Source organism: Colletotrichum fructicola (genome assembly GCF_000319635.2).
Source record: "Colletotrichum fructicola Nara gc5 chromosome Unknown KSG_Nara_v1_contig04, whole genome shotgun sequence".
NCBI classification, from domain to species: domain Eukaryota; kingdom Fungi; phylum Ascomycota; class Sordariomycetes; order Glomerellales; family Glomerellaceae; genus Colletotrichum; species Colletotrichum fructicola.
The window spans coordinates 1,686,251-1,704,249 of NW_027094054.1; the positions used below are offsets into that span (position 1 = coordinate 1,686,251).

The window sequence follows — 17,999 nt, forward strand, 5'->3', positions numbered from 1 at the left end:
ATTTTGGCAGCCTTCACGCCGCCGGCGACAAAGCAACGAGATTTAATTTCTGCCACTTCGACACTTGCCTGTCTTGTCCTAAGCCCAACTTCGGTGCTCTAACCACCCACGTCTCCTTTCTCTGCGCCTCATCGCGTCTCTGCTTCTCGAGCGTCCTTTCGATTCCCGGTTTTTTGCGCGCGCATTCTTCATCCAAACACACGAAAAATCCCAGAGATCAGACACATACGGTCAAGATGGGCGAATCCAGGTTCGTATCTTTCCACGGCCTTCCATCCCGCGGCGCCCACCACCACCACACGACGGACTCGGCGCGTCGCCGCCTCGACATCGAGCTCTCCCAGCTAACAGAAAAGACTATCCAGACAGGAACTCATCCAGTGGTTGAACCAGCTGCTGTCCCTCAACATCACAAAGGTCGAGCAATGCGGTACGGGGTAAGTGCAGCCCGATACCCCTCCCCCGCCATACAGCGATTTGTGGGACCTGGTGATTTTCGTGATGGTGTTGCTAACGCCGGTTTGACTGCAGCGCGGCGCTATGCCAGGTGTTTGACAGCATCTTCATGGACATCCCCATGTCCAGGGTCAAGTTCAACGTCAACAGCGAGTATGCATACATACAGAACTTCAAGGTGTTGCAAAGTGAGTCCAGCCCTCGAACCTACCTTGCATTTGGTGCCCAGCGAACCCGACGCTGACAATTGCTCTCTGCAGACACCTTTGCCAGACATCAGATCGACAAGCCCATCCCCGTCGAAGCCCTCGTCAAGTGCAAGATGCAGGACAACCTCGAGTTCCTTCAATGGACCAAGAGATTCTGGGACCTGAACTTCCCCGACCACGACTACGATGCCGTCGCCCGCCGAAAGGGCGCTCCCGTGTCCGGCGGTGGCGGTGCCGCCCCCCGCGCCGCTCCTGCCGCCGGTGCTGCCAGACGAGGAGGCACGACCCCCTCGGGCGGTCCGCGTGTGGCCAAGGCGGCTGGCCCCGGCAGCGCCGCCCTGCAGCAGGAGAATGCCACCCTCAAGGAGACTGTCGTCGGCCTGGAGCGTGAGCGTGACTTCTACTTCAGCAAGCTCCGCGACATTGAGCTTCTTGTGCAGCAGGCCGTCGAGGAGGACCCCGAGCTGGAGAAGCAGGAGGACGGTCTCGTCAAGCAGATCCAAACGATTCTGTACTCGACAGAGGAGGGCTTCGAGATCCCCGCCGAGGGCGAGGCTGCCGACGATCAGGAGACCTTTTAGGCGGGTGGTGCCATGGACCAAGGTGTGAGGAGGGCGCGGGCATACCCAAGAGTATTGGATGGGCATGCAGATTGGGGTTTAAGCAAAAGCACATGGGTTTGGCTGTAGTACAAATACCCTGAGGCACGTAATAATCGTATACTGGCGATGAGGCTGAGCAGCACTCGGACGGCGTTGGCAGCCTGGAATAGGGTCGGCCGGCTGGTCAGAGCTTGCGGCGCTCTTGTCCCAGCATGAGCAGTCATGATAGAATCAAAACTTTTTGGTCTGGGAACACCGAGTCATTTATGTGGGTGTGGTGTGAGTGAGAGCGAGGCACGTCTGGTCCCGGACCACGCGTCCGAGACGGCTCAGACGATTCGTATGGGGTATTTTGGTTCGGCACAGTAGTCTGTCTGGGCTGAGAGTGATCCTCCCAAGTTTCAATCTACTAGTCGTCGGAGAGGTGAAGCTTATGCATGAACATGACTACTGCATTTCGGATGAATATTCTGGAAGGCTTCTTCTCGCGCTGTCACTCAGTTCAGTCGATCTAGTGTGGAAATGCGGACAATGGCAGCTGTCATGGCAGAGAAGACGGTGTGCCCGCGGTGAGAAGACACAGCGTCGTATCCATCTCAGTCGGGATCTTCAGGCAGTGACAATCACTCGGGCTTCGGTGTCTCTCTTTGGCCCTCGTCATGAGCCCAAGCCCAGGCCCTTCCTGATGAGGTGTCCCAGATATGCGGTCATTCCTGCGGCAGGCTCCAGTTTAGTGGTTCCATGCAGGCGCCACAGGCGTCAAACAGCGCACACGACCACCAGCCTCCCCCTCAGGCTGCTGTCTTTCAGACCCAGGCACGCCCAGGAACCCAGGAACCTGCTGCTCAACAGTGGGCCGTCGTCGTTTTTTAAGGAACCGACCACCTGCGTCTCGCGCCCGGCTGCAGCACACCTCGCTGGAGCATTGCATACGTTCGCTGCGCTGCTGCTCACCGGACTGAACTGGAACGTGAACCTTGATTGCATCTCCCCGGGACCTGACGCAAGCAACGAACCAAATCCGTCCTTCAACAACATTGATTTTTACCAGCACGACGACGCGCTCGACAACGTTTACGATTGTGTTTCATTTGCGAATTATCCACATCATCCCTTCGAGGACGCCATTGCGACTGCCAGCAAGCAGCAATCACCCACGCCAACCGACTAAGCCACTTACACTCCCACCCGACGAAGCGAGCGAGCGAACCATCACCGCAAGCCAGCCCAGCTCAGCTCATCCGAGCCCAAGCTCGTCCAAACCCGATCAACGTCCCATCATCTCCAATCGTCGAAAGAACCAAAGAAAAAAACCTTCCCATCCGTTCACAACAACCGCCGTCACAATGGCTCCCCCGGCCGAGATCTCCATCCCCTCGACCATCCTCTCGACCGGCGAAGCGAAGCCCTACACCCTCTACAACATCACCCTCCGCCTGCCCCTGCGCTCCTTCGTCGTTCAGAAGCGATACTCCGACTTCGCCACCCTCCACCAGTCCCTCGCCGAACAGGTCGGCGCCCCGCCCCCGAAGCCTCTGCCCGGCAAGTCCTGGTTCAAGTCCACCGTCTCCTCCCCGGACCTGACGGAGCAGCGCCGCCAGGGCCTCGAGGCCTACCTCCGCGCCATCGCCGAGTCCCCCGATCGCCGCTGGCGAGACACCTCCGCCTGGCGCTCCTTCCTCAACCTCCCCAGCACCGGCGGCGGCGGCAGCACGAGCAACTCCGCCGCGAGCGCCCACGGCCTCATCACGAGCGGCCGCGCCGGCGCCGCGGACCCGACGACCTGGCTCGACCTGCACCGCGAGATGAAGAGCAACCTCCACGAGGCGCGGCTGAGCCTGTCGCGCAGAGATGCCGCGGCGGAAAACAACAATAGCACCGCGGCGGCGGAGGCCGGCGCTGCGGCGAAGAGGGCGCTTGTCAAGGCGGGCACGCTGATCGGGAACCTCACCGCGGGGCTGCGCACGATGCAGGAGAAGGGCGCCCTCGGCGACGGCGAGCTGCGCAGGCGGCGCGACCTGCTGTCCTCGGCCCGGGTCGACAGGGAGGGCCTGGAGCGGCTGAGCAACAGCATGTCGCAGAACGGCCGGGCCGCCAGGGAAGGGTGGGCCTCGTCGGGGGACAAGGCGGCGCTGCTGGGAGGGGCTGCCGGCAGCAGCAGCGGGGCGCGGACCGGCGGGCGGGTTCTCGGCGCGCCGCTGCCCGAGACGGAGCGCACGCGGGAGCTGGACAACGACGGGGTCGTGCTGCTGCAGCGGCAGATGATGAGCGAGCAGGACGAGCAGGTGAACACGCTCGCGGCGATCGTGCGGCGGCAGAAGGAGATGGGGCTGCAGATCAATGACGAGGTGGAGGCGCAGACCAAGATGCTCGACCGGGTCAACGAGGACGCCGACCGCGTCGGCGGCAAGATCAAGGTCGCGAACCGGCGCATCGGCAAGTTCTGACTGCGGCGCGCCGTCGGGGTCGTCGCGCGGGTCGTCGTCGCGGCGATGGAGGTCGTCGTCTGGCTGCTTTGGGTCGGGGCCGCGGTTTGGGATGCTTTTGCGTGGTGTATGGAGTTGGGCTGTCTTCTTCTCGTTGCAAGGAACGCATGACACGGGGGAAATTTTGTTCTTACTACGGCATTTTAACTTGCAACACAAATAGCGACAGGTTTTAGGTTGTCGCCCATGATCGCCTTCACCAATTCCTGTTTTGTTTTGTTTCTTTCTTCTGACGCAAAGGCATGACGGAAGCGGGCTGGGAAAGGGGAACTCAGATTGTGCTACGGCGAGCCCGTTCTGGATGGGTTAACGAGAGAAGGGAAATTCTGAGATGCGTTTGGATGCGCGTATATAATCACGACGGATGGAATGAGATTGGACAGTGTGATAGGAATGAATACCAAGGCTGCTTTGGCGCTTACGTATGGTCTTGTGTGCTTGTGGTGAGGTGGTCCTGCTGGCAAGTACATACTATCTCAAGGCTGAGAAGTGCGATCGAGGTATAAATATCTTTGAAGAGTCCGGCTTTTTATTTGCGATCACCAATACTTGGCCTTGATAGCGCTGAGTGGTTTGAGTGTTGCCATAAGCATGTTGCGTAGCACACAGAAGAGGCGTCGTGTGATGGATCTTCGGTTGAGCCCGTGGTATACAACATCAGCATTAATACACGGTTATCGGTTGCGAATAGCTCCATGACGATAGTGGTGGATGGCAGACGGACGACAGACGAGCAACAGCCAAACGTTGATGAGAGGCATGTGAGGCGACGAGACCACACAGCCAAGCAGAGCCTTTCAGACAACATCCCTCACTCCCAAAGTTTGAATTGTGCTTGAAGTAAATCCAACCAGGTGGGTTCGTTCGCTGGGTTTATAGATTATTACTTCCTACCAGCCTATAACTGTAACAGATGGCTTGTTCGCATGCCACGTAACCGATCTCGACGGAAGGAATTGGGTTTCAACCGTAAGTGAATGCTTCGACGATGTTTAATCAATATCTGCTCTTGATCTTGTCTGGTTTCGCGCCTGCATCGACTGCAACGAGGTTGTGTTTGCCACTGATTTGCTGGTAAACATCATGAGATCTCGTCCTAAGCAAGGTTCGAGGTTGTCATGGTCTAGAGATTAAATCATGACCCTCGTCCACAATACTGCGGTCGCATTTGGTCACACAAGGTTGTAAGATGTCCAAGACTGAAGCATCCTTCCACCTGCCACGGTCACCACCAAGCTGATGCTCGGCATCGACCCGGAGCTAATGTGTCAAGTCACCCCAAGACTGCGGGATGCAAGGAGAGCCGCATGACGGGAGTTGTTGACACTGGACGCGACGGAGTGTGGCCGCGGACCGTTCCTCATGCACATGCAGACGGTGCTTATTGGGTTGACCCCTGCCCATGGGGTTGCATGCATGTAGCGCTTGTCACATCGCTCTCTTTTCTTGCAAAATTCATTTCTCATGGGGAGAAGAAGAAGGTTGAAGCGCCTCCCTAGCCTCGACGCTACGTTTGATCGTAACGATGCCTTGGATGTTGGCAGTGGTGATCGTGTCCGAGGCCCTGGCAGTTTGTTAACCACCCCGGAATTACTGACGTCTTCTCCGCCGTCGTCACCGCAAAACACCGGTTTTGCCCTCGACCCGGAACGTCGAAAGCGTTGCCGGCCGGCAGGCTCCAGTCGTTCCAGAAACGTTCAAGCGTGGGCGTGAGCAGCGCCCACATGGTGACATCTGATACGTCACTCGTGCTCATGGTGCAAGGGACTTCCCGCGGTTGCCGGGCAACGAGACCGTTTGGGTGGGAAGAGAGAGGGACAAAGCTCCACCGTCCGGCTTGCGCACCGCAACGGTTGGCGGTCGAGAAGTGTGAAAGAAGAGTTGAGATAATGTCACAGTTGGCGCCCGACAAGTCCAACGGTAGCGATTGTGGCCCCCATTGTGACCGTCGCTGTTGCATTCGCAATCGCAATCTTAACCGATCACCCGCAGGATTCGAGGTTCGTCTCGAAGGGACGTCCCAGACATCTGGTAGGGACGGAAGGAAGAGGGCCTCACCCTTCGCAACGGGGCACTGGCGGAGGCCGCGAGCGAAGCGTTCCTCGCCAGCTGGCATATGGCCTTTTCCTCATGAGGCATTGCTGAACAATGCTGGCGCCGACGCCTCCCGGGGAGGATAGCCTCAGACTCCGCGATTCGCTGCCGGGGGTGGATCTCAACCCCAGCGAGGCACCGCTTCAGGACCACAGGCGAGTGTGCCAAGGGCCTCTCATAGGCAGGAGATTGAGCAATTTCTTGGGATTGGGCCGCCGGCCAGAAGTCTGCAGAAGTCTGCTCGAAAGCGAGAGCGGGGAGAGGGGTTCTTTGGCTGCGGTGTTTGCTTGAAGATGGGCGGTGGACATGGCAACGGGGGGAGTTTGTTTTGGCGATCTGTTGGTGGTGAGTGGTCGAGGATTTCGATATGCTTTGTGGCCTCTTCCAGTTGGACGATGGGCGGTGTGTATGTTCGTATTTGTGTGGCAGCAGCTGTAGGCATCTGCAGTTGTAAGCAGTCAGGAATCAGTGGCCATCGCGATGACGGCCAAACCACTCGATCGCGGAAGGTGGGATGAACAGTTGCCGGGATGAGGGGAGTAACACGCTGCGAACTGAAGGCATCGTGGGCAGTGGCATGAGTCGGGGGCGGAGGTTGGAGCTCGGTCATCCGCCTGTTTGGCTTTTTTCAGGGTCTTGCCGGCGCAGGGAACATCCTCTGAGCGAGAGCAGACGCCGTGGCTGGGACCCAATGCATGATGGCTGTCTTCTGCCGTGCGACTCTTCAACGGTCTTGCGTCTTGTTGCTGTTGAATGCTGCCGGATGATAACGGCCCCCAGGCGATGCATGCAGACGCAACGAACACAACATCAGAAGCAGAAGTAAACTATGAGGCTAACCTCAGACTGTAAGAAGGCCCAGCTGGTGACAGCACCTGCCATTTGGTAACCTAAGAAAGCGCAGATGTCTATCAAATGTCACCATCCTTCGCTTAGCCGGCTGATGCGGTTGACGGGGAGGTCAGTGAGCTCCAGGTGGGTCCCTGCCCACTGGAGCAACAGCGTTCAGTGGGCTGACGGTGGGAGAACAGCCACTGAGACTGCGCAGCCGGTCGCTAGCGCCCAGTCACACCCTCCAAGAACTGAGGTCCCCCTCCTCGCCTCAGTGAGGCCAGACCTGTCCAATTGCCATGAGAAATTCCCAAAGTAAACAGAAAAGAATTCCTCCCCCTTCCCGCTTGCCTCTTCTCGTCGCATCTTCCCTCAACACCTCGCCCAAAATCGACCTCCACCAAGAGCGGTTCTCGTGATACCATCCCGATCCGTCCCTCGACCTGCCCTACTAACCGGCAGGTCGATTCCGACAACAACAATTCTGTCTCATTGCCCCGCGATCGGACGCAATCCAGCCAGCTAAGCACCACCGCCAGTCGAAGAAAAAAAAAGCGCGAGGCCGGAGCGACAGCCCAGCAGCTGCAACCACACTGTCAATCGACAAAATCCTCGATACCCGCTCCGTCGCTTTGACATCCGTCTTTGCCCGTCCTCTATTCTGGGTTTTTGGCGTTTGTTTTTGCTTTCTTGCTGCTTGTGAGTCCGAACCCTCCCAAGCCATGCATGACCTTCCTGTTCCTCCCGACTTTTTTTTTTCTGGTCCCTCCATCACCACATGCCAACCGCTCCTCTACTGCTGGACAAAATGCTCATAACCTTTATGCAGACGCTTCACGACTTAACGATTGCCAATGGCCCTGCAAAGATATCACTAGAGCTCTTCATTTCCACCAGAGACTGAGTCTCATTCGAGCTGTAAAGCTCGATCCGACCAGCTACTCCAGCCAACCGACCTCAACCGCAAGTGCTGAGGTCTCCACGACATGAGCGGACCTCCTCCGCCACCGCCTCACGGCGAGAATCCCAAGACCACCGCCGGCTCTCCCCCGCCTGGCGCTGGCTTGGGGCCAGGCAATTACGACATATTCGTCATTCCCCAGCGCGATAAGGGCGGCGGCTTCATCTACCTCCCGTCCCTTGCGCCCAATGGCCCCAGCTTCGCAGCCGGCTTTGCCTGCGCCCTGGTCATGGTCGTCATGTTCCAGAGCATGGCCCCCGCCTTTCGCACATGGTGGGGAACCTACCAGGGCATGGGAAACATGGGAATGTCGCTCCTCGTCATCGCCGTCGGTGTAGGAGCATGGGCATGGGGCAAGTCGCAAGCTCAGCCGTCTGCCTCAAACGGCAACGGCCCCAACGGCGGTTGGCGTACAGGCCCGGGAGGATATGGTTCTTACGCGGGCAGCGGCAACTTCGCCAACGGCTTCCCCGGAACCGGTGCTCCTCCTCCCCCTCCACCTCATGGCACTCCCCCTCACGGCAGCCAAAATACCGGTCATTCGAGCGGTTCCAGCTATGGGTCGGGAAATGGGGGGCCTAGGTCTTCCTGGCAAGAACGACCACAAGGGCCTCCTCCTCCGCCACCCCGTCAGCCAGAGCCCGAGCCTGAGCCCGAGCCTGAACCCGAACCAGAGCCTCGCAAGCCGGATCCTCCTCCAAAGGCGAGGCCTGAACCAAAACCCGAACCTAAACCGGAGCCCAAACCAGAGCCCAAACCTGAGCCCAAGCCAGAGCCGAAGCCTGAACCCAAGACTTCACCACAGAAACCGCCACAGAAATCCCAATGGGAGAAGGCTAGAGAGGAGACGAGAAAGCGCGAGGAAGAGCGCAAGGCCAAGGAAGAGGAGGAGAGGCGCAAGGCCGAGACGGCCCGCAAGCTGAGAGAGTTCCGGGAAAGAGAAGCCCGTGAACGTGCCCGGCGAGACAGAGAGGAGCGTGAGAGACGGGAGAGGATCGAGCAAGACATTCGCGAAAAGGAGGAACTCAAGCAGAAGCTGGAGATTGAGCGACAGGAGAGGGAAAAGCTCCAACGCGAAAAGGAAAAGGCCGAGCAGGAGGCCAAGGAGGCCAAGGAGCGCGCCGAGAAGGCGGCCAAGGAACGCGAAGCCCAGGTCAACAAGGAGCGTGCAGACAAGGAACGTGAGGAGGCGCGCAAGAAAGAGGCGGCCGAAGCTGCTGCCCGCAAGGCCCGCGTCGAGGCACAGCTCGAAGCCTTTCGGAAAGCTAAGCGGGAGCGTGAAGCTGCCGAGAAGGCCAAAAAGGATCGTGAAGAAGCAGAGAAGAAGAAGGCGGAGGAGGAAGCTGCCCGCCGGGCCAAGGAGGAGGCGGAGCGCATCGCAAGGGAAGAGGCGGAACGAAAGGCAGAGGCTGAACGAAAGGCAGAGGCGGAAAGAAGGGCAGAGGCCGAACGAAAGGCCGAAGCAGAGCGCAAGGCCAAAGAAGCAGCAGAGGAGGCCGCGAGAAACACTCGCAAGAGTGGCTCTTACGCCTTCTCGTCGGTCGGTGAGAAGACAAGTATGTGGCCCAACGGCCGACCTCCCGCTCCCCCCACCTCCCCATCCGTGGCTTCGTCGCAGCCGTCGCGACCTCCCCCGTCCGCCGCGTCGTCTGCTCCCCCAAGACCTCCCCCGTCTGCGTCTTCTTCTGCTCCCCCAAGACCCCCTCCATCAGCCAGCTCTGTGCCACCGAGGCCCGCGCCTTCTGCGACATCTTCGAACACATCGAGACCTGCGCCTTCTGCGACGTCCTCGCACACATCGCGACCAGCGCCTTCGACAGCATCCTCGAACACGGCGAGACAGCCCCCGAGGCCGTCAGCACGAACAGAGCGAACCGTCGACGAAGAGCAATACTCGTACCGGCCATACGATAAGCCGAAGCACAAGCCGGCATCTTCCATCGGCTCCGAGTCATCATGGGCCCCGTCGGCCACGACTACGCGAACGACACCGCCACCTAGCATGCGCGCTCCGTACACGACGAAAGACCCCGACAAGATTGTCATCAGGGCGGTCTATCTGTTCATGAATCAGTTTGCCAAGACCCCGGCCAGCCAGCTCGTGTCGGGGTTTGGCACAGTGACAGATGGACTTATCCTGCGAATAACGACCGAAGGCCTCTTCATCGACGACGATGTCCGCGGCGTCCCGCAGCGCGAGTGGGACGTCAAGGCCTGGACGTTAAAGCTGGTCGAGGTATGGTGCCCCCCGCACTGCTTGAATTCCGCTGCTGCTGCTTCTACCCCGTCGAATTCTGCAAACCATCCCTCTGGCTTGTTTCAAAAAATGGCGAATCAGCGAGCGCGGACGGCGGATAGAGGCGCCACCAAAATGCTCACGGGAGACGAAGCTGATGCCTACCTGACCGAAATGTTGCGTGCTTGCAAGAATTGCTGCCGTCTTGGCTTGTGCGACACAAAGTTCAAAGATACTAACATCCCATCTTCGACCGGGCAGACTGGGGAGTGGAGACACAAGAGCCTCCACGTCCTGCGCGCAACTATCCGAGATCAAGAAGGCAAGCGTTACATGTTTGTCCTGGACGAAGAGGAGGCCTGGAAGGTCGCCGTCGGCGTGCAGAGGCTGCGCAAGGGCACCCAGGTGCGCTCGCTGGGCGTCAGCGGCATGTCTGCGTCCGATGCCAGAGGCACACTCGAGACCCTCGGCTGGGGTTAAAAGCTTGCTGCCGACTTTTGCAGCTTGAAGGTCGATATCTGGTCGTCGATAATATCTAAACGGCTGAGAGGATGACGGGCAGGCAGACTGCTATTTATGAGGCATCGAAGGAAAGACGCGGGACGTGCCAGATGAGCATTTCAGTTTGGACGTGGAATTCGGTTGCATAGCAGAGCGAGGGTGGCACATTCCAGTGAGACTGGATCAAAACATGGCAATGATTTCTACAGCATCGGTGGGCCGGCTTGGTCCACCTTAGGATACCTCCAGCTTTCGGACTTCATCACCGGTTTGATGGCTCAATAGGTCGTCTGCGGGTGGTGATGGTTCGGTTAATGATGATACGATTTTACACATTTTGCGCGGTGTTGTCCAGCCACTCGACTTTGCATATTAAGCTATGGTTGCCAACCAGGCAACCCCAGCGTTGGAGTCGTTCTCCGATGGGGTCATCCTTGTCGGGCTTATCACCCTCGACATCGTTTGGTCAGCACTGTGATTGCTAACCAGCGTTTGTTTACTCTAGTGCCTACTAAATGGACCCTGAGAAAACCCTCTGATCCGGGAATGGATGACTCCTTGGCACTGACGTCGTCGTTCGTCTTATCGAAACGGAGGTCAGTGTCATCACCACGTCTTATCTTCAAGAAGAGGTTTGTCAATGATCGGTGAGGGTCTCCGGGCGAAGGGTCTTGGCCCCCACTTGGAGTATCTCCCGAGGTGAAGAGGGAAAGACCTCGTATTCTCCAACTTTGTAATTCATCCGACAAATGTTCGTGGAGACCTGGTGGTCAGCATCCATCGGGCGTATTTGTTATAAGTCCGCGTGGTTCATGAGGCAGAAGCTGGCGCAGTAACAGGCAAGGTACTTTTTTTGATGACGGAAGTACCATAAAGTTTACCGTGCCGTTGGACAGGCACGTTGACAGGTCCGGTCCGCGTGTGGGGGAACCGTCTGCTTGGGACGGCGAACGCCAGTTGGATCTTGCACCCCGCGGCGATGGACTGTGAATTGTTTCACACCCAAACTTCTATTTCAAAATCTTGCAATGTCACCTCTTCACCATAAAGATGTCGTCTTCACAATTGTCCCTCGATAGCATCTCGTTCGGCATTTACTCGTCGGCAAATTCCCGCTCGTCCAATCTGCCGGGCCCCCGGCAAACAGCTGCCCCCGGTCCATTCCCGACATCGGCCGGAAACCTCGACGCCGCGATAACACCTCCTGCCCCCGTCCCAAAAGCTCCCCCCTCCATTGAATGACCAAGAGAAACATTCTTCACCGAAATAAAAACGGGTCCGGCCTCTGCTTAGTCGGCAGACCCCCGCTCGACTACCGGGAGGCATCAAAGCTAGCGATGCAACTGAGGAGTCCCGCGATAAGCCAACCCCCGGCGGCCGCCCCATGCAGAGAGAGATGATTGCATATTGCTTATGGCAGAGGTCCTGATTCTAAGGAATAAGCAGCGTGCACTTATCAGTCAGGGCGACAAGCGGATATCTCAAATCGGGTTCCTTTGGAGCAGTGCTCCAACGAGGTTATAAAGATGCCGCCGTCGTTGCGTTACAGGCAGTCCGGCTCGCCTCCCCAGCCGTGATCTTAACCCCTCTCGACAGTCAATGATGAAGGCCTTTGCTTTCCTCACAATGGCCGGCACCGCCGTCGCCGACCTTGTGACGACCGGTGCCTCGCTCAAGCTCGACAATGTGTACTACTTCGTCTCCCCCTTCTCCCAGGGCAAACCCTCCAACGCCTCGCTAGACCTTAAGACCCTGCCGCGCGCCTTCGGCTTCACCCCCATCACCGTTGTTGCCGAGACTGTGGCCTCGCACGACCTGACGAGCCTCTTCAGCAACTGGACAGCCCAGGATGACGTCTGGCAGCCCGCCTTCCTCAACGCCATCTTCCTCGCCGGGGCCGGCTCTAAGTCTACATACGCTCGCGGCAACACCACCTCCGCCGTCCTCCCGCTGTCCAAGCTCGCCTCGATCCCGTCCGGCCCGTACTTCCTCGACACCACCACCGGTGAGGTCCACCAGGCCTTCCGCCTATACCCCGACTTCGCCGGCGCCTTCTCCGAGTCCCTTCTCCAAACGCCAGACGGCACCTTCCAGACCCTCTCCGCGCAGGTCCCCGCCTCCGCATCGCTGACCGTCGGCGTCCCCTCGCGGCTGTACTTCACCCCCACACCCGAGAAGCCCCTTGCCGGCGTCCGCGTCGGCGTCAAGGACATCTACTCCCTCGCCGGCGTCAAGGGCTCCAACGGCAACCGCGCGTGGTACGGCCTGTACCCGCCCGCCGCCAAGACCGGCACCGCCATCCAGAACCTCATCGACGCCGGCGCCGTCGTCGTCGGCTTCCAGAAGCCCAGCCAGTTCGCCAACGGCGAGACCGCCACCGCCGACTGGGTCGACTACCACGCGCCCTTCAACCCGCGCGGCGACGGCTACAACGACCCCTCGTCGAGCTCGTCCGGCGCCGGCGCGAGCGTCGCCAGCTACGAGTGGCTCGACATCGCCGTCGGCAGCGACACCGGCGGCTCGATCCGCGGGCCGTCGGGCGTGCAGGGCTTGTTCGGCAACCGGCCGTCGCACGATCTCGTGAGCCTGGACGAGGTGATGCCGCTCTCGCCGACGCTGGACACGCCGGGCTTCCTGACGCGGGACCCGCGCATTTGGGACGCGGCGCAGAAGGCGCTTTATAGGGAGAACTACACGTCCTTCGTGGGCGCGGACGTGGTGTACCCCAAGACGGTGTATACCCTCGGCTTCCCCTCGGACGAGACCCCCGCGGGCCAGATGCTGAACAAGTTCGCGGCGAGCCTGGCGGCGTTCCTGGACACGAACGTGACCGAGTTCAACCTGACGGAGGCGTGGGCTTCGTCGGGGCCGGAGAGCGTTAAGGGGTTGAGTCTGACGGAGGTGCTGGGCGCAACGTACGCCACGCTCATCACCAAGGAGCAGACTGCCCTTGTCAGGGACCCGTTTTACGCAGACTATGCTGGTGAGTTTCGGCCGCACTCCAGAAGATGATAATAGTCACTAACACAACGCAGCCGCCCACGACGGCCGCCGCCCCTTCGTCAACCCCGTTCCCCTGGCCCGCTGGGCCTGGGGCGACACGCAGCCCGCCTCCGCGCTCGACGACGCCAAGGCGAACAAGACGCTCTTCATGGACTGGTTCAACACGGCGGTCCTCGCCCCCACCCCTTCCTCGTGCTCGTCCGGGTTCCTGCTCTACGTCGGCAGCGCCGGCACCGCGAGCCCGCGCAACGCGTACCTCGAGGCGCCGAGCACGCCGCCGCTGGGTTTTAGCAACGGCCGGCTGTCGGTGTTCAGCGGCGCGCCGGACCATGTGTTCCCCGTGGGCCAGGTGGGCAGTGTGAGCGCGGTCACGAACCACACGGAGATGCTACCTGTGACGGTGGATGTTATGGCGGCGAGAGGGTGTGATGGGTTGATTGCGAGGCTGGCGCTGGATTTGGTAGAGGAGGGGTTGGTGGTGGTGCCGCAGGTTGGGGCGGGGTTGGATGGCGGGGAGATTTTGATGAGGAGGGATGTGGAGGAGTGGGTTTAGAGGAGGTTAATGATAATGTATTGATGTGATTGTGAATATGAAGATTATTCTGAAGAGGTTTGGTTGCTTTCATCGTATCTCTTGTGATCAGTGTTGCTGTCAACGTTGTCTGGTCCGGAGATCTTGTTGCAGGTACTCTCCCTCGCTGCTGATATATCATCAGCCAGCTGGGTTTCGATCCTAGATCAGGTCATGTTGCAAACATTGGTGTCATAACGAGAATGTCAATCCCAACAGCATGGCTATGTCACTTACAACAGCATTTCAATGCGCCTTCTCGGCGTTTAGGCTATGCATTTCCTCCTCCCAGTGTGATTGGGCTAGCCGCCCGTCGATCAGCCTGCGAATACGCAAATGCGAACTGCGTTCGCACCTGTGAGTTGCCTTATTCCTGGGTCCAATGAGCGCGCTGCGAAGGCCAGAACACGCAGCTGCGCAGAGAATCGACACCATACATCATTGGGTAGGCGACGGAGGTGGCGTTTTCGGCCCGAGAATAAGTTGGCCTGACCAGCATCGATCTTGAGTGACAACGTCCACTCTTTGCCTCGTTTATTTCCTACCGCCATTCTATCCAACCTTTTGCCCAAAAGTTCATGTTACCACATTATCAGCATCCATTGCAACAACAGACCGCCGATACCATGGACCCTAAAGCACCGAACGTGATGGGGCAAAACTCGGTTCACGCCTTCGCCGAGACGAACGCGGAGACGTGCGGTTACGATTCTTTGGGTGACTGGATTCGGGCCTCTATGGTGAATACCATGCCATCACCAGCGACCTCACAGCCAAGCACGACTTTCCTACCCTGCGACTACATAGACACCATCATGACCCCAGACTTGGTTCGAGAAGAGCTGAGAAAAAGTGCGCCTCATATACCGGAGATATTCAGAGCCATGTACACCAAGGCGATTTGCAGCCCAAGCAAATCCCGACGCAAGATTTTTGCGATTCTGGTCCTTATTAATCAGGTTTCCGTGATTTCTAAGTTCATGGACGACGACGACTTCAGAGATTCCAGTCTACCATTCGATTTACCCGACGATGGCACGAATTCAAAGGACGGAATGTCGTCCTGCAATAATACGCTTGCACGCTGTTTCATTGGAATGCCAGATAGCTTTCTCCACGCGTTTTATGAAACTCAGTGGATTTGTCTCGCGCCGTTTCTTGACTTCAGTTCCGAGAACCTTCAGGTGGCCAATTTGGAACCTGCCTCGATCCTACCCTTCATTGAGCTGGGACCCGAACAGGAGTCTTCAGTGGTCAGGGGCGGGTTCGGTTCCGTTTGGAAAGTCGCAATCCATCCCGCTCACCACGATTTCCACCGAACTGGGGCAACAACGAAGAAGGTATTGCGCCCCACGTACGATGAGCACTTGAAATACATCGTACTAATTCATGAAAATTTTAGAATACCTACTTTGCTGTGAAGCAGCTCCGCGGGCTCGATAGCAGTGCATACAAGGCTGAGCTCGATGCGCTGCAGAAAATCCACCACTTCGAACATCCCAATATTGTCAATGCCCTTTTTTCATATACACACATGGATAGCCACTACTTCGTGTTTTCATGGGCGGATTGTAATCTCCGACAGTATTGGAACAGACATTCGGACTGCAGCCACCGGTCAGGAAAAGAGGTTGCGAGATGGACGCTCCAACAATCTGTTGGTCTTGCGTCTGGCATAGAATCTCTCCACAACACAGGGCCAAACTATGGCAGGCACGGCGATCTGAAGCCAGAAAATATCCTGTGGTTTTCCGACTCCGATGAGAGAGGCAATATGCTAGGAACACTCAAAATATCCGACTTCGGTTTGGCGAAATTTCACGGCGAACAGACACGGGCCAGATACGCCGTAGACGCACACAACTGCGGAACCGCCATCTACTCCCCGCCAGAGGTACAACAAACACGGCGTGTTTCTCAATCGATGGATATATGGTCGCTTGGCTGTGTCTTTCTGGAGTCTCTTACGTGGCTTGCTTCGGGCCGGGAGGGACTGCAGGCATTATCGACATCTCGGGCGTCGACATCAACTGGGGCCGTACAAAACAGGTTCAAAGATGCATATTTTGAGATTTCAGACGATGCAGAACAAGTGCCAGGTTCTGCGCAGCTCAAAGCAGGGGTCGCGAAAGTGAGTCTCGAATCATGTGCGATAATTTCCTCCATCTCGATGCTTACGATGATCCAACTAGTTTATCGACGAGCTTCGCACCTTTCCCCAATCTTCTTACAGTTTTGACGATGTCTTGAGTTTCGTACAGCACCGCATGCTTGAACCGTCACCCGACGGACGCGCTGGCGCATCAGAAGTGGTGTCGATTCTGACCTCACTCCTGGCCCGATATGAAAGCACCATGCTCAACGAAGGAGGGTCAGGGATAGATAGCATCGTCCACGTTGAGGATGAGAAGTGGGACGAATACGGAGTTGACGATGCCCTGCAACACAACCTGCTTGCTGATGGCGTTGAATTACTCCATACAGTGGAGATTTCCTCTGACTTGTCGTCCAAGTCCTTGTCTCAACAAGTGTGGGACGCCCAGGATATCTCGAGAGAAGAGTTGTCGGCCTCTATCGCTCCACCCCGACCTTCTCCGAGCCCAGAACCACTTTCAGTCCTTCCAGATGTAGATGAATGGAACAACACATTCGACAGCGGTTATTATAGCATACCTTTTCACGCACCAGAACAGTCCGGGCCAGTAGAGCCTCCCGCTCCATCATCAGGACCAAAACGGCGTCCGGAATCACCGCTAGCCAGACCTGCGGCGCGCATCAAGCGAAAGAAAGGGATCACAGATCTATCCACAACGCAAGCATCAACCACCATTCCGCCGAGCCATTCAACTACCGAAGACCTCAACAATTCATCGCTCTTCCCTTGTCCTTTTTATCATCATGACCGCGCAAAGTATGGCGCCCGACCATGGCGCTGCATGGGGCCTGGGTGGAATATATCTAGACTGAAGTAAGGCGGTCCCTAGCTGGAGGTGTTACATTCACGGTAGACCGAGATTAGTTGGCTAATTGTTCAACAGAGAACACCTGTATCGCGTGCATTCTTTGCCGGAGCATGCTTGCCAGGCATGTCTGGCAGAATTCAAGTCAGACTCTGAGTTGGCAGGTCACAAAAAAGAGGCAGTTTGCTCCAAGCTGAGTGACACAGCCAGCGGCAAGATTGGCAAAGTGAAGGAAGGGAAAATTCGCCAACGACGTGTGAAGGTACCAAATCATGAGAAGTGGAAGGCCATATATGAAATCTTGTTCGACTGCATACCATTCCCCCTCACGGCACCTTCATCAGGTAGGCAAACCTTTCACCTAGGCCACTAGTGACCGTTTCCGTGTTCATCGCTAATGCCCATCATCAATCGCAGATGCTCAGACCACCCAGCCAACGCAGACGACGGAAGGTTCAGAGACAGTGAGAGGCCTGGAGCAGTATCTACAGAACATGAAGCGACTCAGCGGAAGCGAAACTTCCCTCGAACGATTGCAAGGCTTTCTTGACATAATACAAGAATACCGCGAACAACATCATTCGAAAGATTCGACAAAAGTCTTCCAAGATCCCTTCCCTGCACTCAACACAAATGATCTCAACATCGCCCATGTTTCCGTTCCGCAATTGTCTAGAAATGAGACAGAACAGTTGACTCATGTCAGCATGGAAGGTGTCATTGCTGACTCCCAACTCTTTTGTGAGGCCAGTGGAGACTGGTGTTTTCCGGATGGATTACAAAGCACGTTTGAGGTCACTGATGAGTATATGTCTGAGGCGTTTCCTTGCGAGTCCCCAGGAGATCTTCTAGGAGATATCAGCACCGCTGCTGAGGGATGCCTGTATGTACCTGGACATTGGACTTAATGTTTATATTGGCGTGGACTCTCGGGATCGTGTTACGTCTAATTTTGCAAGGAGGATTCTTTTGACGCCTCAGACTGTCTACGTAGTTTTGCTTCAGGGCAGCACGTTTATCTTGCTTGTGCCTCGCTTCCATCTCTTTCTAATTGAACTTATGTTGCTCAAAACGTGCCAATCCTACTGT

General features: G+C 57.2%; 5 protein-coding genes across 5 annotated transcripts; all 5 read left to right on the forward strand.

Moving 5' to 3' along the window:
* Positions 1–236: 236 nt before the first annotated feature.
* On the forward strand, positions 237–1,246 carry mal3 (Microtubule integrity protein mal3; the record flags this gene model as incomplete). The annotated part of the gene is made up of 4 exons (XM_066151841.1): positions 237–250; positions 357–437; positions 532–644; positions 717–1,246. 4 exons carry the CDS (start codon positions 237–239, stop codon positions 1,244–1,246), a joined length of 738 nt encoding a protein of 245 aa, XP_066008686.1.
* A 1,367-nt stretch (positions 1,247–2,613) lies between these two features.
* CGGC5_v007303 (Vacuolar morphogenesis protein 7-like protein) lies at positions 2,614–3,714 on the forward strand (the record flags this gene model as incomplete). The annotated part of the gene is made up of 1 exon (XM_032035860.1): positions 2,614–3,714. The coding sequence occupies one exon, from the start codon at positions 2,614–2,616 to the stop codon at positions 3,712–3,714; it is 1,101 nt and encodes a 366-aa protein (XP_031885055.1).
* Positions 3,715–7,664: 3,950 nt separating this feature from the next.
* CGGC5_v007304 (Reticulocyte-binding protein 2-like protein a) lies at positions 7,665–10,355 on the forward strand (the record flags this gene model as incomplete). Its single annotated transcript, XM_032035862.1, has 4 exons — positions 7,665–9,195; positions 9,258–9,493; positions 9,561–9,875; positions 10,137–10,355. 4 exons carry the CDS (start codon positions 7,665–7,667, stop codon positions 10,353–10,355), a joined length of 2,301 nt encoding a protein of 766 aa, XP_031885051.1.
* Positions 10,356–12,002: 1,647 nt separating this feature from the next.
* AMI1-5 (Amidase 1) lies at positions 12,003–13,932 on the forward strand (the record flags this gene model as incomplete). Its single annotated transcript, XM_032035863.1, has 2 exons — positions 12,003–13,359; positions 13,412–13,932. The coding sequence occupies 2 exons, from the start codon at positions 12,003–12,005 to the stop codon at positions 13,930–13,932; spliced, it is 1,878 nt and encodes a 625-aa protein (XP_031885050.1).
* Positions 13,933–14,576: 644 nt separating this feature from the next.
* On the forward strand, positions 14,577–17,818 carry CGGC5_v007306 (uncharacterized protein; the record flags this gene model as incomplete). The annotated part of the gene is made up of 6 exons (XM_066151842.1): positions 14,577–15,290; positions 15,353–15,521; positions 16,029–16,081; positions 16,143–16,918; positions 16,989–17,254; positions 17,328–17,818. 6 exons carry the CDS (start codon positions 14,577–14,579, stop codon positions 17,816–17,818), a joined length of 2,469 nt encoding a protein of 822 aa, XP_066008685.1.
* Between the last annotated feature and the right edge of the window lie 181 nt (positions 17,819–17,999).